Genomic DNA, 26,792 nt, shown 5'->3' on the forward strand with positions numbered 1-26,792 from the left:
TATACAGAAGGGTGATTCTTATTACCATTTTTCAAAGCATTTGAATGAATGTTTTAAATAAATATTTCATGTTAAGCACAACACATTTTAGGTGGGTAAATAGCAGTGAAGGCTTAAAATTTAACACATGGTCAAGTCAGATGTTCAACCAGAGTGGCCAGAATAAAACTGTGGTTACGATTCCCAATTTCATCTTTCACATACCACGGACAAATTGTATTGCTGTTGCTTGAAAAACAAACAAAACAACAAAAAACTGTTAGAGAACTAGAGCACTGAAGCTATAAGTTACCTACTGGGTGTTGCTGTGTATTATTTCTTGATTTCACGGGAAGGATAGAGCCACGAGAAAAAAATTAAAAAAATATATGAATATATACACTACATCTACTTTTGAAATAGTGATATCTAAAGTTAATATGTAATCATGGACACACAAGAATAGCAGAAATTTAAATAAACTTGCTTACCAAAACAAAGCAACTGAAGCTTTATTTCTCTATATAGAAAGATGAGTCCTTATGTGCATTCTTTTAATCTAAGGAAAATGAAAAAGCCATGCAGCCCTTGCAAGAAATGAGTCCTAAGGTGGTGTATATATATACGTACATACACGCACACAATGTTTCCCCTTTAACAGATGATTCCTCTCAACATATTTCAAGTCACTTAAGAAAGCAAAAGTCATGACTATTACTTCATAGTAGAATATTCTACTACAATTTTTTCAGTACAATAGCAAAATCATTGTATCAGCCACCATATTGCTCACATCAGTTAAACAAGAGCAAGGAACAAAACTTGAGCAGATAAACATGTATCTGGAAATCAGACTCCTTATGCAAAATACGCACAATGAAAAGATATAGAACACATGAAAGGAGTTTTCTTCAAAAAAATTATCTTTCAACTTTCTGCAACATCATGTGTCATATGGCTTTTGAATGGAGGCATTAGTTAAAAGAATTTTCCCACCCATAGTCAAGTATTCACTGTATTTAAGTACAGCAATGCAAGGACAAACAAGTTCAAATTTAGTAAACTGTATTACTTTATGTAATACAGTATTAAAATTCCTTTCTCTAAGGCTACAAAGACAGATTTACAGTAATATGAGGTACCAGCATTTATGGCAGGAAAAGTAATGGAAAAGAATTATACAGCATTGTCATCAGACATTTTTTTTAATCTTTCCCTTTTCTTTGTTTTTGCCTTTTTTTTTTTTTGCTTTTTTTTTTTTTTATTTAAACAAAATACATGTCTTGATGATCACATGCTTTAAGCTTATGCTCATTTATTTATTTATATATATATATATATATATATTATTTGTAGGGGCAATTGAGAGAGAGTCACAAATAAGGAAAGGACACTAAGGTTTTAATAAGGGCAACAAAAAAAATGTTTTCACCAGAATAGATTCACATTACAGTACACCAATATTGACAGCATTCTCTTTTGTCTATTTTTGGTACATAAGATGGAATCTCTCTACATAACCTCATAAGGCTTCAGTAACTAAAAAGTAAAAAACCTATTAGTTTACAATTTATTTAAAAATTCTGAAAGACACAGCAAGTTCTAAACTTTAGTAGTGCTACCCATACACAACCATCTGGTTTAAGAACCCAGTAAAAGAGTGTCCTTTCAAGGGAGCTTGCAACAGCAGAGTTGTGCAATATGGATGTCTCTTACTACAAGAAAAAAAAATTACACATGGCACATTCTCATTCATATTTTTGCAATGTAAAAAGTTACAAACATACCTAATCAAATAAATAATAATAAAAAAAAAAAGAATCTGAAATGTGTTTGTTATGTGTCCTAAAATCACTATGCAGAATAATGGAAACTTTCACTCACAGATTATTTACATGGTAATACCCAGGTGAGGGTACACACTGCTACAAAACTCATAAAACAAAGGGTAAACTTGAAATGTTCTCCATAATAAAGGTCTAGCAGCATGACTATATCTAATGCTGTTTGTTTTCTTGAATGTTTTTGGAAGTTTGTTTTAATCAATGTCCTCATCCAGTTCATAATTGTCCTTTTCATAAATATCTTTTACTAAAAGAACCCGTACGAGCATATTTTCCAAAGTGTTGCGGTCCAGTGAGGTGGAAGTGTACCAGATAGGACTATCCGAGGAGACAGAGCATTCTGGTTGCAAATAGAACATGTCCGTCCTCTGATTCAGATTCTGTGGGCTACAAGGTGGAAAACAAGGGGAGTTAGAATAACAGTTTCACAGAACGTATTAATACATTAATATTTCTGACATTGTGTTAACGAAATCCTACGTGTATTTAGGCAAGTTATTAAATGAAGATTAATGTGGAAAAATATTAAAATTCCTTCTATTTTACTCAGAGGGTTGGTCACTAAGCCTTAAAATCCCTTAACACCTGACCTGATGTATTTTGGAGTTCACACACATGCTTAATCCAACTCAGATATACCCTCTACACCACTAGGAAATTCTAGTATTTTGTTCTTTTAAGCAAGTCTTCGGAAATAATTTTCATTCCTGCATATACAAGTGCTCATTCATGCTCTATCCTTCATAAATGGATGCCCCACTTCTACAGGCATTCAAGACCAGGCTGGATGGGGACTTGGCCAACCTGATCTAGTGGGTGGCATCCCTGTCTACGGCAGGGGGTTGGAGTTAGATGATCTTTAAGGCTTCCCACTTCTCCTTCCCACTTTCTGGAAAAGCCAGCATTTTTATAGGAACAAGCAATGGTATATTGTGCACAACTGTGAATGAGAGTATCCCTCAGGTATCAGTTGCAATTGTCAACTGTTTAGCAAGTATATTTCAACCACAGTTTGGCAAATATATTTCAAAAAGCTGACATTACCTTAAATTTTGCAATATTTCACGTACAATAGATTTTAAAGTGTTAAATATGTTAATTACATGATTTCATCAAAGATGCAAAGTACATGTTGTTAGAATTGGAACCAGGAAAAGCAGCCTGCTGCTCTAGATAGCAGTGGTGACCAATATTTCAATATCTGCAAGACAGTGGGACCCTAAACAATGTTCCAAATGGACGTACTTGAGTTCTTTTTCACAAACTTGAGAGTTTTCTATAGAAAAGTGATTTGATCCCCACTAACCCACTACTAGAAGTTGAGTATCAGTTTTTTTAATAAAAAAAAAAAAACAACAACAACAACAAACATGTTCCACAGTGTAATAATACACCCTCTTCAGATCATGACAGTAGATAGTGGAAAGGTGAAAAAAACAACAATACACCTCACAACACTCACAACTGAATTAATGAAAAATGAGGTGCTTGCATTAACAGACAACCACAAGTTTCTCTTTATAACATCATATACTTTACTTCTGTCTACATCTTTCTTCAGTTTTAAGAGTAAAACATTGTTTCCAAACACGTCAAGTGTTATATTTCCTTTGATCTACTGTGTACTTTTTCTTCTCCTGTATCACTTGCCTATTCCACTTACAGTTACATAAAAACTCCACTAAAATCCATTGCTGTGGTGGCTGGTCCAATTAATGAAAAATATTTTCCATGAAATCCTGTTTTCAAACACTTCCAAAACATTCAGCTGCTAAATTAATTTATTTTTTTTTAATTTTCCGTATTTCTTTTAATGTATTAATTTCTGAGTGGACTGGAAGGAAACAAGCTATTTATAAATAGTGGGTCACTGTCAGTAATATTTTTTCTACTACAAAAATACTTTAACTTACTTTAAGGTACCTCAGAAGTATCTACATTTCAAATTTGTGATGATTTAACATGAAGCAAATCCATTGTCTTGACCAACTTCTTACTGAAGAGACACTGACCTCACAAACACCCTCAGCAGCAAAACCTATCAGATTCCTTGTTGAATCTGCAGAGATGCTTGATGTTGCTTGGTTAAGAAGACAATCATATTATCATTCCCAGATGGAGCCCTTAACAACCAATACTGAAGTACTCCACTGCTCTTTTGCAGGTATTGTCTGTTTACAGGAGTGGAAATTTCCATGCCTTCATTTCATATTTTTTAGAAGAATTTAATTCATTTCTTTTGCTTGAGCATATTTCATCATCAAAAAGTATCCCTTTTCTACTCTGGTATTACCATTCATTTCTACTCTGGTATTACCACTCAGATCTACTCTGCATTACCATTTCATACATACCTTTTAGACAAATAGCACTCAAACATTTTCACAGGGCACCTAGCTGGATCAGACGTGTTTTCAATTTGTTCAAATATTGGTTCGTCGTCTTCATGTTTCCTTTTTCCAGTAGTAATTTTATCTTTAAGAAGAAAACAAAGAACATCTAAGCCATAACTTGAGGTTACTGCACATTTTTCAATAAAACCCACCAGGTACTGCAATTCAATCACCAGAGCTATGTATATCTGCACACTGGAAATGCAACCCATAGCCACAACAATGTCCCAGATGTAGCATGTAGACCAGTGAGCTGAAAGGCATCATTCACTGCAGATTACTACTGTAGTCTCCACAGACAACACACTCCCATTAAAGATCCAGGAGCCAAGAGCTGCTAAACTCTACGCCATGGCAGACCTCTGGCTCCTGGCAAGGTGCCCAGATGTCCCTCAGATGAGCAAAACGTGGATGCAATACTTATATACTTGTACAATACTTATTCTGAAACTGTCATAGTACCTTCACTATCAGCTCTGCATAGGGAAGACACTTGATATCGAAGACAAGCTTTACTTTCCATTGTTAAAGGATTTTTCTTCCACTGTCTAAAAACAGTGCCAAAAGAAAGTCTTAAGTGCTGCTCCACTGTTTTCAGACCAAAATACTTGGTGTTAAAGTAGAACAGTGTATTCAGAAGAGCAACTGGTGAATGTGATCCTAGCTGTTTAATCCTCCATAGATAATCTTCTTCAACTCGAGAGAATATCGACCCTTCAGGAAAAAAAAATATTAGAGAAAATGGATTAGCCCATAAACTGTCCAGATGTAAAAGAATAAAGTTCTTGTTTGATGTAAAATTTAATAAAATGCTCATGAGAGAAGCCTCTCATATTTCATCATACACCCAAGCCCACAAAAACCACCCAGTAAGCACACAAGCATCCATTGTTTCAGGAAGAGACAGTTGATAAGGAATATAAGTATATGCAATTTTATACAGAATACATTTCTTTAATTATTTCAACAGTATTTCTTACATGTGACTCCCTCACGTTATCATATAAAAGCAGATGTTCAAGGGGCTAATCTTAGTCCCTTCAAAAAAAAACATATTTTTTAGTTCTCTATATTCTGCTCACACAAGGTTTCTGAATAGCTGCACCTTCATTCTTATTGCTCATGGATATCTCACTTGGAAATTACTTCCAGGGCATATGTTTGCATAGGGAGGGCCAGAAACAGAGCCCTCCAAATCTATACAGAAAAAGAAGACAATGTCAAGTAGAGAGAGGAAAGGGGTTGGTAAGGAGGAGCCCTCACTCACAAGAAGATTGTGGCAGAGATGGAAGAATGGATTCTGCAGTTCAGCACCAAAATTGATCTGCCGGGAAAATTTTCCTAGAATACCACACTTCTGTTTCCTCCATGAACCAACAATCTTCCTGAGCAAAAGGCTCAAAACTGAGAGTTCTCCCAGTCTAGTTAATCCTTAATATATAGCTCATTAGCCCAGTGCCCACCTGCCTGTTTCCCATTTGAGAACTCACTTGGGCAAAAATAAATCCAGCTCATGTAAAAAGTCGAAAACAAGCTGCTTTTTCTGGTTTCTCTCTCCTGAAGATGGATAGCCAATTTAAAATTAACAGGTGGTGGCAAAATCAACTCTTGCAACATGGATTACCAAGAAAAAAGATAAGAATTACAGGCACAGTCTTAACTGAAATCTTAGATGAAATCTTGGTGATTTTTAATCAATGCACAAAATGTTTCTATGTAACTACATGCTTAAGAAAACAGAGCTATTAAGAGAGAAAAAACATACATGACCAAAAAGAAAATTACCATCTGGAAGTATGCTTGGTTGCCAACTTCTAAGGATTTTACTCAATTCCTGTTCAAACGTCTGGTAGACTGGATCAATAAATATGTTGTCTTTTCGATTACTTCCATATAAATACTACAGAGAAGAGAGTAACAGACAATATTTACAATGTCAGATTAGGCCAAATCCTGTGCACTACAGGGTTGTTTGTCAGTACAATATTTGCACTCTTAAAAAAAAAAAAAAAACAGTATCTGAAAATAAAATGAAAACCTACTAAATACTGGAAAAGTTTTAAACTCCAGTGCAATGTATATTGTAAATTTTTAACTAGATATGAATCATAGATTAATTACAACTCTAACATTTTTCTCTAAAATGTTCTTGTATTCAACATTGTATCAGTGAACGGTGAGTCACTGAAAAAAAAATAATAATAATAATTTATCTTTTCCTCCAGCTATGTCTTCAAAGAAAAAACACATTTAGCAAGAAACTGCCATTTTATTCATGAAGTCTGGTCAACCACAAAAGCATCTCCAACACAGACATCAGAGAAAAAAAAAAAATCAGCAGTGCAAGAAAAATGATAGGTTGATGCAAGGCACCTGCCTATTCTGCTGTCTATCTTCACCCTCCTGACCTTACAAACAGAAACTCTTTTGAACCTTTACCAAGAACTCATGGCTGAAGGCTATGCTAGTGTTTGACATTATCCTCTCTGGAGACATTTCTAAGAAATAGAGGATTGGATTCTTAAAATTTCCACTCCAGTGTTATCTTTGTGTGAACAAGCCTGTTAGTGAACACAATAAACGTGACAGACAAAAAATGTACTCAGTTCTGGCAATGGCATCTATTTCTGTACACATACTTGAGATAATATTAAACAGCACTCATTTTTATTAAACAGTTCAGCATATCTTGATTTGCTTATCTTTGCACTTTACTTTTATAATAAGGAAAAATGAATTAACACACTTCTTAGAAGCTTCCAGCACATCTTCCTTCAGGTAGGTATTCTTCAAAGTACAATATTCCCCAAAATATGATTGTTTCTATACACATTGGTTTTGATTTTATAATGCAGTTCCAAAGCAGACAGTACTGCTTACTATAAGCATCACAGGGTTTGCTCCTCTCTCCCTTGAACATTTTTCCTCCATGAGTTTCCCTTTTCTCTGTATTAAACACTCCCATAGGTCTCTATCAAACACTGGCAGCAATACTGAAATCAGAGCGAAAACTCATTTGAAACCAACTCCCACTCAAACCCAGTGACAGTTCAACTAAAAATGTTTCTGTTTTCTGGTTCAGAATATGTTTGGCTAAACCCTGACATCCCCTGTAAAAATCAGTGAGACCATTAATGCTGCAGGGTCTACGCAATAATGCCACATTAGGGTCTTCCCTGCTACACAACTACCAAATGCACATCATCACACCTTCATTTCTATACTATAGTGCTGTGCTCTGCTACACTGCGAGCTCTGGAGGGGGCAGGATTAGCATTAGCAGCTTCCAAGTGAGATGGTGGTAAGGTGATGGTTGGACCAGATGATCTTGAAGGTCTTTTCCAACCCTTATGATTTTATGAGCTCTAAGGAAACCAGAGCCACCAGGAAGGCACTATGGGGCATGCTGCTTTCTGCAATGGGAAACAGCCTTAATTACAGCCCAAAGCACATTCAAATACCTGCTTAGCAATATCAGCCTGAATTTTGCCCAAACCACCCCATTATTAGACTTACTATTAGATTATGTACTCTTGTTTCACTAGCATTTTGCTGAGAGTATGCAGACATAGATTTATTAAGGGGTGGAAGAAAAGGTGACCAACTGAACTGGCTTTAATTCCACCTCTCCCAGTGCACATTTTTATGCATCTGCTGCAAATACCACACGCTTCCCCTCAGTGCCACACGTGCAGAAAATCATCTTACACTGGGACAAAGAATGAGGGCCATGATGCAGCAGGAGTGCAAGGCAGGCTAACACCTTTTCCACAGGACTCCTTTCTGCTAGATGCCCACCCCATCACGTGACAACCTTTACTTTGAAGTGTTGTATTTTTCAAGAACGGTACTTCAAAGATGCCAAAACCTCACTGAACCAACTCTGGCCATAAGCAGAACAACTTCAGCTGCAAATGAACCAGAACTGAGAAAATGTACTGGTTTGATTCAAGGACTAGTACACTGTGACAGATTTTTCAAGTGCTTCCTTTAAAAAAATAAATAAATAAATTACACAGTCAGAAAGACAGCTGAAGACTTGATGGACTCCTTAGCACTTCCACTGTGCTACAACCATGCCACTGCCAAGAGGAAAAGCTCCAGCCTGAGCCAGTGCCTCACCATAGTGAGTTTGGTAACTTTGATGGAGGAGGAGAGTGCTCTATTTCTGACTCACGTCTTCCCCATTCTCTTTCTTTGATGTATTACTCCAAGTTAGTAAACTATTGCTGGTTTCTGGCATAATTTTATCCTTATCTGGCATCATTTAATGTTCTGAGCCCCTTCTGGGTTAAACAGAGCAAATAACTTTTACACAGTAACAGGCAATTTATCCATTCTTTCATGGGTACCCATAAAGGGGTTGTCAGATGGAAAGAAGGGGTAAGGACATACTAGAAGGCAATGTGTTTTGTGGTAACTACACTGCATTTAGAGTACTACTAACTTGTTTAAACCTCTTTCTTCAAAAGGCTAATGCATACCCACATACATAAAATTTGCATTAGCACACAAATGTTGGCTGCAACCTTTGCCAGATCACATGCTTACATGTTTCTGCTCCTCTTGCCTCTGTGAAATGCAAACTCTTCAGAAAAAGGGCAAATATACCTATCATTCTGAATACCAGTGGCACAATTGGGCCAGACAATGAAATGGGGCTGTTAACACCACCTATATTAAATACTGGATGCTAAATATAAGCAATAATTACATAGTCGTATGAGTACTAGTTATTCCTTTAATGTTTCAGCATTGTATGTGTGTTAGAGCTCCTGATATTTGTGTTGTACAACACAAGCAACTGGTTCTGATGAACTAAAAAAGAAAAAAACTTATTCTACGTATAATTAGCTTTCACAATAGGCAAAATAAACATTGTCAGTGGCACAGAGACAAATTGAAAAAGATAAAAGCTATTAGTCAAGTTCCATTTTATAAACACATCGCTCCTCTATGTTTATCAGCTCAATATGAGTATTTTCTATTCAACAGAAAGATACAGAGAGACAGTAGATCATGCAAGTGCAGTGGCAGAAAGCTAGCTGAATTTGAAACATGCTTTGTAGCAATATTGACTAAAATGCCAATGAAGGCTCACTTCTGAAATTTCAACCATGAGGGAACGATATCAACTAACTCTTTAATTTTGTATAGTCTTAATATGGAAAAGTTACTGGAAGCACTAGTTCTTTTAAAAGATTTTGATTAAAATATTTGATTGAAAGATTTGTTGAATATTTGTTATTCAAGTACTTTGCTTTAAATGTAAAAAAAGTTTAAGCAGGATGACAAAGTTTGTGAACATCTTGCTTTCTACATCATATGCATTTTTATTGCCTTTTAAATTAAATGAAATTTTCTGTGTTCTCAGCTCTGAACATGGTTTATTTTATCTATGATTTGACTTATATACCAAAAAAATAAGACATTCTCTGCTTAAATGATAAGCTGTGGAATAGTTTTTTTTCCCATATCTAGTGATGTGTTATTGCCTTCACATAAAATACATCTAAACTGACTCCCTTTTGCTTTGAAATATGATGTAATTGCAATTTGGGGGTGGAAGGCAAAAAAATACAGCACAGTTTCTTGCATTCCAGAAAAGAAAACTGCCTGCCCCCATCTTCAATATTCAGTAAATTAGGCTCTCCCAGAACAACACTTCAAATAGCTTGTTTCCACTATCTGCCAAGTAACTGAATTAGTAAAACCTTTACAGCTCATTCCTAAATTTCATTCTTCTTTTACATTAAGCCATCTTTAACAGTCAAATGAAGCACAGCATTTGGAAAAATTATGTCATTTTAGATTGCAAATTCCTTGCTTCACCCCAGCAAAAAGCTTAAAATTATACCATACCAGCTTACATTTGAGTTTTCTGCATGGGTCTGCAAACTCATTTTCTATACAGACAGCTTTCTATAATGTGATATATACAGCAGCCTCTCTGTGTTCCAGATCATAGCCATTATATTAAGAATAGCTCCTAGCCTCTTCTCAGCCAATAAATCCACATTATCTCCATTCTCCCACTGAAATGGATTAGAGTGAAATCAACAGCTCCATTTCCCATCTCTACAGCCTCTACTAACCTCCTGAATCCCAAGACACAGATAATAGATGCTGTCAGGTGCATAGTTCTCTCCATTTGGCCTTCGAATTTCATTGACAAAATGTGCCAACCCATAGTTTAACTCAGCTGAAGTATGTGATAATAGATCTTCCTTTAATTTCACAGACTTTGCTGTAAAATAAAGAAAAAACGCTACATTATACAACAGTATTATTACATGCTTGGGGTGGGATGGGGTATTTTTGGACTGAAGGGGGGAAAACTGGCTTGTTGTCCTCTACACTAACAAATGAATGAGTCTGGATGTAACAAGTAGTTCAAGTGTTAGGTCTATATTGAAATAGGCAAGGCTACCAGAGTAAAGTCTAATTAACTAAGTGCAGCATCACCCACTGAAGAATTTACAGTCATGCACAGCTGAGGATGACACAGAAGCAGAAGTAGCCCAAGATGCTGAAGTGAACACAGTGTTGTAGAGGGAGACCTTCAGGGGAAATGACAGTTTCCAAAGATCCAACAGCATAACACAACAGTGCTAAGATGCATGTAGGAACTGAAGAACAGCAAGAGTACCAGCAGTCCCTCTTTCTCCCCTCAATGTAAATAAATGTCCATACAGCAGAGCTTTGCAGAAAGAGAAGCAGTACTCCACAGGAGTGAAGGCCACACCATGTCAGAACTCCAAAACCTTGTAATGCCAGCCTCTGATGAAGATCTCTTCATCCTACAAAAAGTAGGATGCCCCCCCCTTGCAACTCAGAAGAAGCACAGAAAAGGTACAAACTCTAAAGCAAGTTAGAATACAGGGAAAATCAGGATGCAAACAAAAAATCTAAATGGTCACAAAGAAAAGGTGAAAGGTTCTAGAAAGGTTCTGTCCTGGCTTGCACTAGAAGTGTAAGTCACAGAACACTGAGCCAAGTAGGGAAAATTTCTTTACTAAAAAGAGTGTGGCAACTCTGTGGTAAAATAATCCCAGTTATTGTAGGAACATTAGGGACATGTGAAAATTTCTAATAATAATTCCAGCTGAAAATCGGACATTATCAACAGTTCTCACTACCACATTAAAATCTGGATGCCAGATTTTTGGAAATACTTACTTGATTTCAGTTCCTCTAATTCTGGCAGCTCTTCGTTTAAGTGCCGAGACTTCACCCAGTGCTTCCACGCGTTTACACCATATGCATATTTAAATGGAAAACTACACTCTGAGTTTTCAGAGCTATCATCATGAGACTGGTACTCTGACACCGCTTTCCTCTTCACTCCCTGCCATTGAAACAAAGTGGTTAATGCTACTAATAGCTTCTAACAGGAATAACAGAAGCTGGGCAGAATAAGCAAGCTGCAGGCCAAATTATAAACTAAAGGTTCAGTATAAAGGAACATACGTTTCCTTCAGCTAGAGCCAGCAGGTAGTTTCTGTGTTGAATATACTTCTAAGAGGAGTGTTTACTTAAGCTGACAGTCATTTCTAATTCACCTTTCAAACTGATTTCTAAAACAGACAAAAGATTTTTGATAATGGATTTGCTGCATTGGTTATATCATATTAAGCAACAAACATAAGGCACCCAATAATTCAGTGTGTTTTTAGGATTTCATTTTGTCAATGCATAGGATGTTAAAAGATACTATCAATCTGTCAGGTCAACTTTTAGGCTTAGCTGAACTCATCAATAGGGCCAACACGGGCCCAAAATTAAAGCATGCCTAACAGTTAAAGGGATAGTACCGTTAGTACAGACTCCAAATCTAAAACCAGATCCATTCATTCTTAGTAAGTTTTATTATCAGCTTTGCGCCAGGCATCAGAAACTCTATTGCCTGTTAGCTTCCTTCTAAATAAAAGAATAGGGCTAATTCGTTTGCAATGTCTAAACTAGGATTTTAACTGAAAATAAAATCTAGGAAAATTACAAGCAAATAAAAAAGTAACTTCTTTTAACCATTTTATACAGTAGGTGCTACTGTCTCGCTATAAGCCATGGTAATGCCAACATTCTTCTATTTGACTATCAAATTAAATCATGAGAGTTTTGTTTAAATTCAAGGTAGAAAAACATTGAGAATACAGTAAGTATATAAAACAACAGGTGAAGCACTAACTATATCCACAGATCTATCGATGTGAATCCTTTATAGCAAAATTTAGAAAGCAATTTTAAATTCTTTACAGCAGAATATAGAAACTGCACCCCTATTAAATCTAATAGTTAACTGTAACAGTCGAGGACTAAAATAAAATGCTTACTTTCAGTATCAATTTACATCAAAAAGATAGGGTACTACATACCCTAGGTACATACGCAGTAAAAGCCTACAAGCAGTATGAAAATTGAAAAAATCATGGCATATTTTTGCCCACTAAAATTTTGTGCCTTTTTAATAGCATTATATGATTACCTTCTTTTTGGAGCGCGGCCTTGGCTGTTCCTCATATTCTTCCCCAAAAACGGGAGGCAGTAAAAATTCATTTTCTGTATCAAGCTCCTCAGTTGCTGAAAATATATTAACAGAAACTTAATTTTTAACTCCTTTTGGAAAATACTGGTTTGAAAAGACAATTACCTATACCAGCATGCATTAATATATGGGGTCTACAAAAGGCCACATGAAACGTTAACAAGGACAGGATTTCACTAAGAAGGAATAAGCCTATTCTTACTTTAAAGGTAAGGCAAAACTACCAAAATGCTTTTTCTAAATAAATTGCAAAGTACACAATGCTGAATATTTTCAAAAACTATCTCACATCACTATGTCAGCATTTCTTCATACTCTGGTCTTTCACACAATTTTTCCTGCCTAGGCAGTCTTTGGTATTAAGAAGTTTAAGTTATGGTGAAAATGAGCAACTATGAATGGAAAAATACAAATTAACTTAATACAAGCGCTATGTTCATTGACTGCTGTCTTTTGTATTCATGTTTTGTATTTTATATAGCTACTGTATGTGATTAAAAATGCGTCAAGAATGTCAGTTCTTTCAGAGAAACTGGTTTTAGTCTATATTTACAAGGTGGAGGCCTAGCTTGTGACAGATGATATTATAATACATGTAAACAGATAAAAATGCATTACAATATAATACTACTTATTTAACGTTTCTGGGTTAGGATGAAGGTCTATTATTTCAGGCAACACAGCACAATGAGAGAACATACAAATAGATTTAATGGTGTAAGTTCCAAATTTATTTACTTTACTGAAGATGGTTCGTCTCTCATGCAACTATCAGACAATGACTTCATTCAAAGCAATGTTCTTCTGAGAATTATTCCAATTTTACCACCTTACTAGTCAAGAACTTATTCAAACTATCACCAAATGTATCACCACAATTAGGAAAACTGGTCCAAATTAAAATATCATTGGCATTCAAAGATTTAAGAACTCTACCCCCACACTAAACACCAGCCTTTCTCCTGCTATCAAAAATAATTGAATATCAGAAGCACTCCAAGAAGATTAACATCTACTATAAACTGCTATTGTTTACTATTCCACTTTGGTTTTTACTTCCATGATTTTTTCCTTCCTTATGTAAAAAAAGCCTTTCTTGTACGGAGGGTTAAAAAATAAAGAGGGTACATATTGCTAATAATACTTCCTCAGATTAATGTCAATCTGTTTTCCTTACTCCAAGACTTGATCTTCAAATCAGACATGTAGCAAACTGAGAAATTCAGTTTGGGCAAGTAGCGTGGATATCTACGGCACAAGGCAGAAGGAGACTTTCAACAGCAGATATAGAAACTCCCCAGGGAAGGTATGAGTTATATGCCCTAAGAAGCTACATCTAAGGAGTTCTACCTATAACCAGGAGCTTTCTTGGATTGAATAGTACACAGTGTAAGGAAATAAAGACTGTTTGCCTGCATTCTGTAGAAAACAGTAGAAATTGTAAAATTTAAAACCAAGACCTTCTTTCAAGAAAGGTCTCAAATTAGTGATTTTCCTGTTAATTCAAATTTAAACTTTTTCAAATATACGTATGGATATGAATAAGATACTAAAAGGTAACATATTAAAAGGATATTTGTCCTTTTGTCATAGAATCATGGAATGGCCTGGATTGGAAGGGACTTCAAGCATCATCTAGTTCCAACCCCCCTGCCAAAGGCAAGGACACCACCCACTAGATCAGGTTGATCAGGGCCTCATCTAACCTGGTCTTAAACATCTCCAGGGATGGGGCATCCACAACCTCTCTGGGCAACTTGTGCCAGTGCCTCACCACCCTGAGGGAAAAACTTCCTTCTAACCTCTAATCTAAATCTCCCCTCTTTAGTTTAAAACCATTCCCCCTTGTCCTATCGTTATCTATCCGAGTAAAGTATCTACTTGTCATCTCCACTCTAAACCAGCATTTCACTTCACATGTAAATATCTGGTGATTCAGGATGAATTCATTATTGTTTTCCACGATCCATGCTATTTGAAACTTCAAGCCTTCAAAGTATCCTTCCAAAATCCATGTCCAAAAAAAAAAAAAAACATACATCCATATAAGCCATAACCTTATGAAAGATTAACTCCTTAATTAATTCCTTATCTTTGCATGTTGCTTAAAATACCATGTTTAGAAAGATGGTTAAAGTCCTTTGGAAGTCCCCAGTCCTGCAACAGCATGGCAAAGTTTTACTAAGAGAGTCAGCCAAGTAGATTTTGCAATCAAATTAAGCTCCCATGAAAGGATGATAAAACAAATTGTAATAGCTGTCCATAATGTCTGTTTCACAATATATATTAAAATTACAGAAAAAATACCTCTTGGAAAGTCTATTTCAATATCAAGGTCTCGTTCATATGGAACATCTGGCAAGCTTCTCTGTGCCTCTGTTTCTGAGTTTAGTATATTTGACTCAACTATCATACCTGTAAATAAACAAAAATGGAAAAAAAAAAAAAACATTTTAACTAACATGGATTAGTCAAAACTGGACAGATTTAGACTGTTATAACCTGCTTGGTTCTAAAACTGCTTTTTCTGCTCATCACAAAGTCCTAGATTTTGTTGGTTTGGGGATCTTAGATTTACGTCTTCAATCTGATTTCCTTTAAACAGGAAAGATACTTATGATCCCATCTGTCCCTCTTCATTAAGATGAGTCTCAGTGTATAGAATACCAGATACTGGGGAATCTGGATCTTATCAACCAATCACAGAACACAGATAGGCTTGAAATATGTAACTACTTTTCTACATACTTTGGCCAGCAAACAGAACAGACTTTCAAGTCTGTGAAAGATATCCTTCAAAAGCAAACAAGGAAGGCAGGCTGAGAGAAACAAAAGCTTGACACAGAAGTGCTGTCTGGTGCTGATGTGTCACTATCTTCAGAGAGGTGATACTTGCATGTGAGGATCAATCAAGAGCCAAACCATCATTAGGTAATCTGGTTTTGTTGACGACAGTTCCACCTCTGAAATGTATGTTTCTTTAAGTTTTAGCAGCCCCCTGCTTCCCCACACACAACGTAAAATGTGCCTAGTAAAGTATTACCACAAAGAGAATGGGCCCCTGCTGTATCCCACCATGTTCAGAGGAAGCTGTTCACACCCATGTGAGGTGTGAACCTCAAAGACACAAGTATGGAGAACACTTCCCCTAAAGCTTTGACTTGAGCGTGTCTGGAAGGAAGAGTGGTCTGGTTATGACTTGTTTTGAGTTACACTGAGAAGAAAGCCTGTGAGTGCAAACATAGATGACTGCTTGCTATCAGCTGGGATGTTGGCATAAGCAAAGAGAATGTTTATATTTTTAAAGACAAAAGTAAGACAAATGACTTTGTCCACCAAAGTCACGCAAGAGACTTCAGAAAGTTTTTTGTACTTTACATGTATTAAATGTTCTAAAGTATTTAAATAATTAAGATTTCAATTTAATATAAGAACTCAATAATAGCACTGTTGCAGTGAAAGAATGTTCCCCTACCATCAAAAAAACCCTCCTCTTTATTTAAATATACCCCATCACTCCAAAGAGTCAAATATATGGTAACTAACTCACTGGCCATGTCAGAAACTTCTGTTTTTCCATCATGTTCAGGCAACATCCCCGACAAAGTCAGTAGCTCAGATTCCAGAGGATTTGAGGGCACTTTTCCCCTCAGCTCTTCTATTGCTGCAAGGATTTTCTCTGTGCTATCCAGAGTAGTGGGCAAGAAAACTGGAACTGGCACCTGTGTAGACAGGAAGGAAGAGATGACTAGAAAAAAAATTCCTGCAACAAAGCAACAGCAGCAACCAGCACAGGAACGCCAACTCTACACCCTTGTAGAAGACCGAATTAAAGTGGATTAGAAAAATATCATTTCAGTGTGAGATAAAAAAAAATTGCTGACAGGTTAAAAAAAATTAATACAAATGATTCAGAATGGAAGGGCGAACAGGAAAGGACACAAAAGTAGATACAACAAACTATAGTGTGTCAAAATCTGAACAGAAGGAATTTTGGAGCTCTACACCTCATTCTGACTGTAACTTCAGACTAACCGTTTGGACAAATCAACATCCTCTTTTCATGACTTGTTTGTGAAAGATGGAATTTCAGGAATTCCTCTTTTTTTTTTTTTAACCACTGTTTGGATGACATTTGGTACATAAATGATAACAAATTTAACTTACAGTTATTTTCTTTTCCCAGTACAAGATTCTTTTTTTGTTGTTGTTTTCTTTCTTGCTTATCCTGCTCTGCCATCCCTCCCTAACACAATCTTTCAGTTTCTCTATCACAAACAACAAATCTAGTTGTTTAATGGTTATTCAGCAAACAAAAACATCACTCAGAATTGTTTCTAAAATGTTCAGCAGTGCAAGATTTTTACATAAGCAGGCAGATGGGTCCTAAAGAACAATCAGGAAATTACATGCCACTGTCAGATTTCTGATCCCAATTCAACAAATAGTGCAGCAATATCCTGCAGTCATTTAGATGGAGCAGAATGATAACAGTCAGCAGTACAAAGTGGTCCCTTGCATGCATGTGAATGGATGCCAATTTAAACATAAAGCTGGTCTGACTTACCGGAACAGGAACTGTTGTAGGAACAGGAACATTTTGACTATACATGTTCATAGGCACCGGAACATAGACAGGTACAGGAATAGGCACTGGGACATACTCTTTTTTCCAATCATCTTCTATTAAAAGAAAAAAGAAAAAGGCAAACACTGCCAGGTACTTAAATATATTTTACACCTGCAGGTTAGGGAAAAAAATCAAAATATTTGCCATATGTTCCAAGAGAATAACATTTTTTTAAAAGCCTGTAACAAAGAAAAGAGAGGTTCAAGAGTTACCTGTCTGACAAGATTTTGTCTGCATATGAGGTTTACAGTATGTGGCTTTTGTCATTGTCAAAGGTTTGCAAAGAACTGCCTTGTTCTTCATTTCTCTGTTAGGCGTTGGAGAAGGTGGTGGTGCTGAGCCCTACAGGCAAGCAAATACAAGAAAACATATTGAAGTCAACATAGTGCAACAACACGAAGTTTTTTGATGTAATCTATCAGTTGATGCTTTCCATGCACAAGATACTGAAGAGAAAGCTCAAGCACACAACAGCATTAATTATTATTCTTTAACTGTGTGTTATTCTGCATTTGTAGTAATGAGCTGCCACTAAAATGGATGTAACACAGCAGTGTTTTGCTCATTCTGGGCTAGCACTTCAACTTTTTTTTTTTTCTTTCTTGTATACATGGAAGTAAAATGTAAGCTATTTTATAACTTTAAAATAATTTTAGCTGTTAAAAATAATTCAAAATGAATAGCAAAACTATTTTTTGGCGCAAGGTCTGATCTTCTTGAAGTATGCTATAATCCAAAAATCACTTTAAAAATGAGCATTTCTAGATAAAACATTATCTCTAAACAATTTTAATACTTAAAGTATAAACTTTGAGCTCCCCCTGCTGGCTCTATAATAGCGTCAACAAATACTTGGGCATATCACAATGCTCAAATTGCATTCTTACAGTCAACAAGGAAAAAAAAAATCTTGCTCCAAACATGTTTTTTTTTTGTCCCCTGGCACCTGTTTTAGAACCTGATTTAAGAAACAGAGACTGTCACTTTTACTTGGCCGTATGTTGTAAGACTAGCCCCACATGTCCTTTTAGATATGGAAAGAAGGTAAAATCATAACAGAAGAAGGCAGAACACCTTCTAAAGTGTAAAAACTAATTGTATCACATTTATTTATTATTATCATAGCTTTTATATGATCTTTTAAAAAGTTATAGACCATATTAATATATTTGGAAGCTATTAAACATAAAATACCAGATGTTTTTAATGCGATGGTTTAGCTTGCTGGTATCTCCAGTTACCCAAGCTCCAGTTAATTATTCCAATTATTATTACCCAGGTATTCAGTTATTTTCTGTGTTTTTCATTAATGTGTTTTATAATGCCATGAAAGTACTTTCAATTAAAACTAAGAATTGCCTTACATAACCATATTTTCATTAAGTTACTTCTTTCACAGAAAAGTGAGAACTTCTGACAAAGCAAAACCACGTTTCAAATCAAATACACGAAGTTCAATGAAAAAAAAATTATTAATAATGGTATTTAAGACTAGTTGACAAAAAGTGATAAACTCAAAGTAAAGGCTACTGCTCTGCTCATGATGTCCACCCTCACAGACAGCAATCCTGCAAAAGGTGGTGCTTCCATACTCTACCACTTGTAGCAAAGTCAGTCAGGCCCTGTGTACCAATTATTCTACTCTTAGCACTTAGAATTTAAGAACTGATGCTTTGTTTTCAGCCCTTCAAAGCTGAAATACAACCTTAATATTCTAACTGATCAAGGAAATGCTCTTCCCATTCTGTACTCAATAATACACCTAATCAGTCTAAACACAAAAAAATAAGACACACTTATGGAGTAACTACACTTTCATGCAGCACAGATGTGAAATCAAAGGTTTCAATGTCAGAAGACATTGAAAAGATAAAATACGAATATTTAAAAGTTAGTTTCAACTACTGATGTGACAAAGACTAAAAAATAACCACAAATTTAGATTGGTGTCATTCAAAGATACTAGTTTGTGGTATTTTTAACATTATCATCTTTAGCCACCAGGATCTCACATTTTAAATGCCTCCAATTAGGTTACATGTATGTTAAAAATATGTACTTACTGTTATTTTTGTTCGAGGAGTTTGACAGCCCTGATCTAAAAATGCAAAAAAACATTTTTAGATATTTTCGCCCTTTTTCATGATTATAACAGATTTCAGTAAGCAATGCAGACAACACATATCATCAGGGTAATGTCAAATTAACAGCACTGCTTAGCGCTGTACCACAGGTGAGAACTGTACTAAACTCTGCTTCGTCACAAACACTGCACAACTCTGGCATCAAACCTTACACAAAGCCAAAAGCCAAATCAGTCTGCTGCAGTCAGATGTGACTACGACCTCATTCATAAAAGTATATATTGAAAAGTTCAAATATGAAAACGGCCATACAAAGAAGCTGTGTTGGTATAGTTACATTAATTGAAAAGGTGATTCACTTGCATGCTGATGTGCAATTTAGATCACTATAAACCATGTGAACATGCATTCTGCCCCCATCAGAAAACATATAAGGTACCTATTGCCAACAGGGGAAAAAAAAAAAAAAAAAGCAGTGCATTGCTCACATCTGCATACTTCTCATTTTCTTTGAGTTTCCATCTCATTTGTTTCCTTTTAATTCAATTTCTTCATTTCCTTTTAATTCTGAGTGCATTTATCTGGTCTCTTTGACCAAAACATGTTTTGAAAAGAAATGCTTCCACAGAGCCAGTAACAAAACACTGGAGCACAATGAAAGAGGAAGCCACTTTCTATCCCCGTAAAGGCAAAACACTAAAATTATGCTTAACCTAAAAAGATTTAGTTTTTGAAAAAAAGTGATTGCAAAAGCATTTGATTAGCTGAAAATGTTTCAGCTCTCAAAAGAGCATTAAAATACAGAGTTAAGATTAAAAAAAATACCTAGCAACTCAATAAATTATGTATCTGGTGATAAAATAAAAAAGGGCAGTCTCTAACACAAGCCAGTTTATTACAACAAATAAATAATTCAAGTAGCTTTGAATTTTTCACTTAAAAGCAACATTTTGTTTGCCATTTAGCAAGGGTAAGGCAGCACGTACCGTATTGTAAGTTCTCAGGTCCTTTTTGGGTTGCCAGATTTGGTTCATTTTGTTGACAGTAGAAACGGAGCAAACAGTGCTGATCACAGAAGTGTTTCATTTCTCCACGCCACTGCACCTTCTCTTTGAGATTTCCTTGAGACTTACAACAGTCACATCGCGCAGCCTTAATGCAAAGAAAGATTGTGACATTTTAAATAAGCCTTGGAAAAAAATTACTTTTACATTTTAAAAGGTTACATTTTTGAAAGTACTGAAAAATCGTTACTGCTACACAGTTAAGTCTCACTCATGTAGGCTCTATATTTATACAACCCTCTAACCCACATTTATACACATATTAGTCACTTTACTTTCAAGTGTTTGCTGAGGGTTAATGCCCAGAATTAATATAATTAACATGCTGTGTTTCAATTAAACTCTAAGTCCTTTAAAATTGCTCGTTTTTGCACGTTCAGAAAAAAAAAAAAAAATCCAACAATTTTCATTAATTCCACTAAAATCTTCTGCAAACAAGAGCAAAAAGCGACACTCCTTAATGACTTGCTTGAACCCAGGACAAGTACGATACTTCCCTCCCCCCCTCCCCCCAAGTTTGGTGTGTTATTTTTTCTTTTTCCTTCTGTTTGTGACTTAAAGAAAACAAAATCACTTCTCTAGGTGTCAGATCAAGGCCCTTTGGTGTAGATAACTTTTCTATTTTCATTATTGTGGTAGTTTGACAACAATTTTAGATTCCGATTATTAATTAGTTCCTTCAAATTTCTTCTCTCACTATGATTTAAAAGCAGCAAAACTAGCTCTCAACCTAAAGAGGATTCCAGTTAGCACACAACTTGAAACTCAAGACTTCGTTATTCACCAGACTACAGGATAACTTCACGAGGCATCACTAATAAAGACATTTTTCTACTAAATTGGTTCCACAGAATTTAATCAGCCATGCTATAAAATATTATCTGAAGAGTACTAGCCCCGGCTTCAGATCTTTAGTAAGTGAAGAATTGTTTGCAATGTTGTTCCCCTTAATATTTTCTTGTAATCTCCATCCCAAAGTGGTCTTTAAAAATAAGCCAAAAAAATAAAAAACAATTTATGGATGCTTAGGAATCTCAAATAACTCAATCTAATAGCATAGCCTGAGGAGGAGGAGGGAAATTATGATAGTGTGCAACATAAAACATTAATATACAAAACCATACACAACACTGCACTTATGCACAAGGCTCTGATGGCTGAAAAAAAATGGTCCAACTGTAGTTCTTACAATTCCAAAAAACATACCAAAAGGCCAATTAGTTCAAATGTAAAAGGTAATTAAATGCTAAGTCCCTTCACCGTACTTGACCAGTCCAGCACCATTCTCTGGCAGTGCAGGAAATTCAGCTGTTAGCTGCAATTTTCAAATATTCAGAATGATATATTGAGAGAGTTGATTCTAACAGTATAACCAGCTTTAAGTATATATACATATGCATGTATTTTCTTTAAATAAACGTGTTTCAACCTGCCTGGGAGCAATTAAGGCAAAGAAAGCAATTAAAGGTGCCACGGAAAGGGCAGGTACTTCCCTTCCCTGGTGCAGGTGCCAGCAGTAGTGCTCATGCACCTGCCTGGCACACAAGCAAGGGCAGGGGCATTGCAGCACTGCATTGCCCCCCCATCCCTTCCTTTTGGTTACATTTGTCACTTTGACTTTCTGCTGATGATGGTCCACAATTCATTTTGCAACATAAATGTTCTCAGAGGGACAAAAGAGCAAGTAAATTGTATTCTTGTAAGTGAGTGGGGAAGCAGACGAAGCATGGAGTGTTGTCAAAATAGCCTAGGTGTTACCGGTTTAGGGAAACTGTGAATTCACAACTTCAGTGCAAATGCATCTTTACAAAACCACCAAAAGGCCGAAATGCCAGTAGGAAAAAATAAAATACAATTGTGTAATTCACTCTAATTTTAAATCTCAAGCCCCTCTAACAATGGTCATTAAGAACGACAGCTGACCCCCACACAGAAAAGCCCACCTACTCTCACCTACTGCACACAGCTTGGCTACCAAAGTGCCATTTTCTTCTGTTTTCTCTGTCCTTCAAAGCAAGAAGGTGCTAAATCTTGTAAAAAGCAGCAACTACAGTCTTCCTGCTACTAATTGCTTTCTCCCTCTATTTTCTGCTCTTTCATTTAAGCCTTTGAATAAGTGAATTAATGCCTCCCCTGGACTGCTACTATGGTATTTAGCTGAAAAAAAAAAAAAAATCAGTTTCCTCAGACATGGTAAGCCACCACTCCTTAGCAAACCCGAAATTCCTCTGTATGGATGTTTCGGTTCTCATCTCTGCATTTATTACATTAATTCTAAATATTTCCATAACCATACCCGCAGTCAATTCTATAAACCTTCCCATGCACTTAAGCTTCCTACGACCTGCTTACTCTCCCACTTCCCTGACCGTGAAATTAGTGAAAGGAAAAACCAGAAATCATGATTTTCTGCTTTTTCCTTCCTTCCCATCTGTTTTCATTTAAGATACTGGAACTACTCATGAACTGAATCACCAAAATCCTTGCCTTTGAGTCTGTTCTAACACTGTATGTCTAAAAGATCCACCTATACCCTTAGTGCTCCATTTGCACCTAACTCCTTTTCCACTCATGACTGCTTTTTGGTCCAATTCCTTCCCCAGGTCTGACTTCAACATGCTCAAATCGCTAGCACCCACCTAAAAATGTATCAAACAATTCTGTTTGCCCCAAAGTTGGTTTGAAATATAAGTTTCCACATGTGGGGCTTTTTATTTACATTTTTACTCCTCCATTGACCTGTTCCCAATGTTCTCCAAAGATCTGGGCTACCGTTAATTTGGCCTTATCTTGGCTGTCTATTCCAAGCTACTTTGGTTCCATCTGCAAAAGTAGAAAGCAAGAGATGTTTCCAGAGAGTGCCTGATTATACAAGGGTAACTGCTTAAAATTGAGATGTTTAGCTATACAATGGCTAAATTTGGACGAGATAAATTTCAGAACGGTGTCTTGCTGCCTTTACCATCTAGATTAATGTTGGATCCATCATCTCAGATTTTACCATGTCTGACAATCATTGTTATTTGCTTATGCCTCAGACTACAGCTCCTCACCTCCAACTTCGTTTTGGCTGTAGACATCTGACCTCCTCTGAACACACAATTATTACCATACATGTTCAATCCAATCACTATTCCACTGCAGGATGGAATGACCTATATTTGCTCTTGAGCTGTGGTATTTTCGGCAATGCTTCACAATGTATATTTTAAGAAACCAATTTCTGTACTGTTCTCAAAACTGTATAATCTTTGTCAAGATACTTTCAGTTCGCTAGTATGAGAAACATCAAATGATTGAAACTGTCATCAAACAGGCTACTAAAATATTTATATTGAAATCTGAAAAATGACTGTGAAATTATGATCCAAACCACAGCATGCAATTAAAGTTTACGAGGAGGAGCTCTAATAACATAGGGAGCTAGCCTCAAGACACCAAATTTTTTGCTTCTCTTCTTAGAAGTGCATTGGACACCATACTACAAAAACGTCCTCAGAACTTAGCACCAACTAATTTCAGCTGTCATTCACCAGATGATGATGACTGAACTACTCTTTCACATTTCAATCCCTTGCATTAGGTTTGAGGAATACTTTTAGATAAGCCTGATGTGCTTCTACCTCTGCTATCTTTTTCTAGCTTTCCATAAAGAGAACTTTTGCGTTCAGGTAAACCCTCCCATAAATACTTAATTATTTTTTAAATGTTAAGATGTTTTCCAGATAAAACTACATGAGAAAAATGTGTCCATAAAAGAAAGTAGACAAAGAAATGGAGACATACATTTGTTTAATGAGCACAATGCTGATGTTAAAACATTACTAGGTTATTACTACTTATTTCTCTTTATGTATACATTTAATTGAAACTCCAAAATAACACTAGACGTTACATAAATGAGACAAAGCTCAAACATATGTATCTATTCTTTCAAGAAGCTAACAGACAAAACAAGAAATGAAGTACAAATCAAGGGAGGGGCCCATATCTGTTCTGTCTTTCTGTATTTTGATCACCTATTTATGACTAGGTAAGAATGTTCACTAACAATGTGCTACCAAACCTAGGATACCTGGAATGACTTTTATAAAAAGAGGGAGAAGTTACCAGCAAGAATGTAAAGGAAAAAAAAAAAAAAAAGTCAATTTTAGCAAAATACACATACCCCAAACTTAACCTAGTACTTGTCTTCTCTATGTAGTAAATCCCAAACTTCTATAACCAGAACTTTAAAAAACACCAGCTTCTTTAACCTGAACTTTAGGCAAAGGCTTTAAGAAGTATTTGGAAAAAAATGACAATCAACAATTCAACATCATCTAACACTAGTTCCACTGGCAAGCACAAGATTCAGCAAGTAAAAATATCTAACAATTCAGCGTCATCAAAAGTCACTAGTTGCCAGTAAGTCTGCGTGAATTACTTTTTCATGGCATCATATCTTATTTTCCCATACCACAGTATCAACACCATTTCTTAAGCAGACTTAATGGGCTAATTCAGTTATTGCTTTATCCCATGGATCAGAAGGATAAACTGAAGTCAGAGTTTTCAAGTGTTTCCCAAATCTGAATCATAGTACAAACTTCCACAGAAGTTTACTATATGACACTAGTTTGGTACACTCATCCCCAGACTATTATTTGCTGAATCATCAAGAGGTTTCTAAAGCACACCAAAGCTTTATTGAATTCTCTATTAGGAGGCATTTTTTAATAAGGGATAAACTTCATCCCATACCTCAAGTTTTAAGGCATATTGATATAATATTATTGTATGAAATAACATTTTAAGTCTAAGAACTTTGCAGCCAAGCTTCATCACCCTATTATCACAAGAGACATAAGAAACTGATACTGGTCTTCAGTAGTTTTCTTCCAGAAAATTCTAAAAGGACCCTATGTACATTATTCAAAATAAAGACAGTGTTGGGCTGTAACACTTCTGGAAACAGACATTCCAAAATATCAGATATTTCTTCAGGTCTTTTATGGTAGGTAGATCATCTTGAATTACAGGACTTTGATCTAGCCCTCTAGCATTTCAAGCTTTTTATTGCCTTCCAGGCTCTGAACAGAGTTTTGGTAAGGTGACGAATTTTGTAATGTCGTTTTTTTACAATTGCATCCACAAGTATAGTCCTCGTTTTGGTATTATCAGTGTAGCTTTCCAGGATGTTCACAGAGACCAAATATTTTATCCGTGGTACTAATCGCAGGTTAAACCCAGTCCAATTTCACCTTTACTTCTTTCAAAAAAATGAAAACAAAAAAAAAAACCTCTTAACGTGAACTCTTTGCTGGTTGTGCTTCACAAGGTAGTTAAGCTTCCAGAGATTTAGAAACAGATGCCATCACATTTGATTTAAACTTTTATTAGACATCCATTTGGTCTTGCTTTTCCCTTTGGCATCCTTTCCATTGGGAAATAATCAACAGTGAAAGCCTCTGCAGTTCAAACTGTGGGAGAAGGGAAAAGGCAAAAAAGGAGGCAAAAGCAGGAACAGGATAAACTCTGCCAACCTAGTTTATCATCAGTAAACTTAAAGTATCATCCAGCTGCTAACTAACAGTGTTTTCAACATTCTGAATACATATGTAAGTAATTTTGATAAGAAAAATATAGTATCAATTGAGGGGGGGGGGAATTAGAATTGTAAAGTAACAAATACACAATAGGTTTTTTCTTTTTTTTTTTTCCTGTGACTCAAGACTGCTTTGCCAAATGAATTAATAAATCAGATCATAGAAATGCTGCTCTATGTTCTAAGAAAATTCAAATGATGAAATTAATACGTTTGCTTTTCGTGTAGCAAATGCTTTGCTGAAGTAAGCCATATTTGCTGCACAGTCCTTGAGATATCCTCACATGTGCATTTTTGTTTTGTTAAACTCTGGAGCTCTTGTCAAAAATTCTGAGTTACTTGCCTTGTAGTACCAGTCCTGAAATTTTTTACAGCACTCTTCACTGCAGAAATCTCTCACTACACCATCAAGTTCCTTAGTTGCTCCCTTTTTGCACAGCTGCGAGCAGTAATTACAAGTAACACATCTCAGTCCTAACCGTCTTGCAAAGTCTTGTTTATATAGCAGCTTGCAGCCTGGAAACAGATTTTAAATATTAGGAACAAAGTAATTTTTACAGAGAGATATCACAATTAAGAGTTAAATATCGAAAACTAAATGAATACAACAACAGCTAACAATCGGGGCTTCAGACAAATTCAGGTTGCATAATACACTATATTTCA

At 35.9% G+C, this 26,792-nt stretch overlaps 1 protein-coding gene across 7 annotated transcripts in view; it reads right to left on the reverse strand.

The window, feature by feature from the left end:
* Positions 1 to 1,230: 1,230 nt before the first annotated feature.
* Positions 1,231 to 26,792, reverse strand: part of ZMYM2 (zinc finger MYM-type containing 2) — an 89,993-nt gene continuing 64,431 nt past the window's right edge. For 6 of the 7 annotated variants that reach the window (XM_032187277.1, XM_032187286.1, XM_032187268.1 and 3 more), the window contains 14 exons: positions 26,470 to 26,642; positions 20,462 to 20,627; positions 19,455 to 19,489; positions 17,604 to 17,733; positions 17,329 to 17,444; positions 16,312 to 16,483; positions 15,069 to 15,176; positions 12,702 to 12,796; positions 11,396 to 11,564; positions 10,312 to 10,463; positions 6,002 to 6,116; positions 4,679 to 4,930; positions 4,178 to 4,298; positions 1,231 to 2,210 (listed from right to left, as the gene is read on the reverse strand). In XM_032187277.1, coding sequence (XP_032043168.1) covers positions 2,018 to 2,210; positions 4,178 to 4,298; positions 4,679 to 4,930; positions 6,002 to 6,116; positions 10,312 to 10,463; positions 11,396 to 11,564; positions 12,702 to 12,796; positions 15,069 to 15,176; positions 16,312 to 16,483; positions 17,329 to 17,444; positions 17,604 to 17,733; positions 19,455 to 19,489; positions 20,462 to 20,627; positions 26,470 to 26,642 — 1,997 coding nt within the window. In that variant the 3' untranslated portion in view covers positions 1,231 to 2,017. Of the gene's footprint in view, positions 2,211 to 4,177; positions 4,299 to 4,678; positions 4,931 to 6,001; positions 6,117 to 10,311; positions 10,464 to 11,395; positions 11,565 to 11,686; positions 11,794 to 12,701; positions 12,797 to 15,068; positions 15,177 to 16,311; positions 16,484 to 17,328; positions 17,445 to 17,603; positions 17,734 to 19,454; positions 19,490 to 20,461; positions 20,628 to 26,469; positions 26,643 to 26,792 lie in introns of those variants that run through there. The other variant, XR_004253245.1, reaches the window with a different exon arrangement.

This window comes from Aythya fuligula, chromosome 1 (genome assembly GCF_009819795.1).
Source record: "Aythya fuligula isolate bAytFul2 chromosome 1, bAytFul2.pri, whole genome shotgun sequence".
In the NCBI taxonomy this organism is placed as follows: Eukaryota; Metazoa; Chordata; class Aves; order Anseriformes; family Anatidae; genus Aythya; species Aythya fuligula.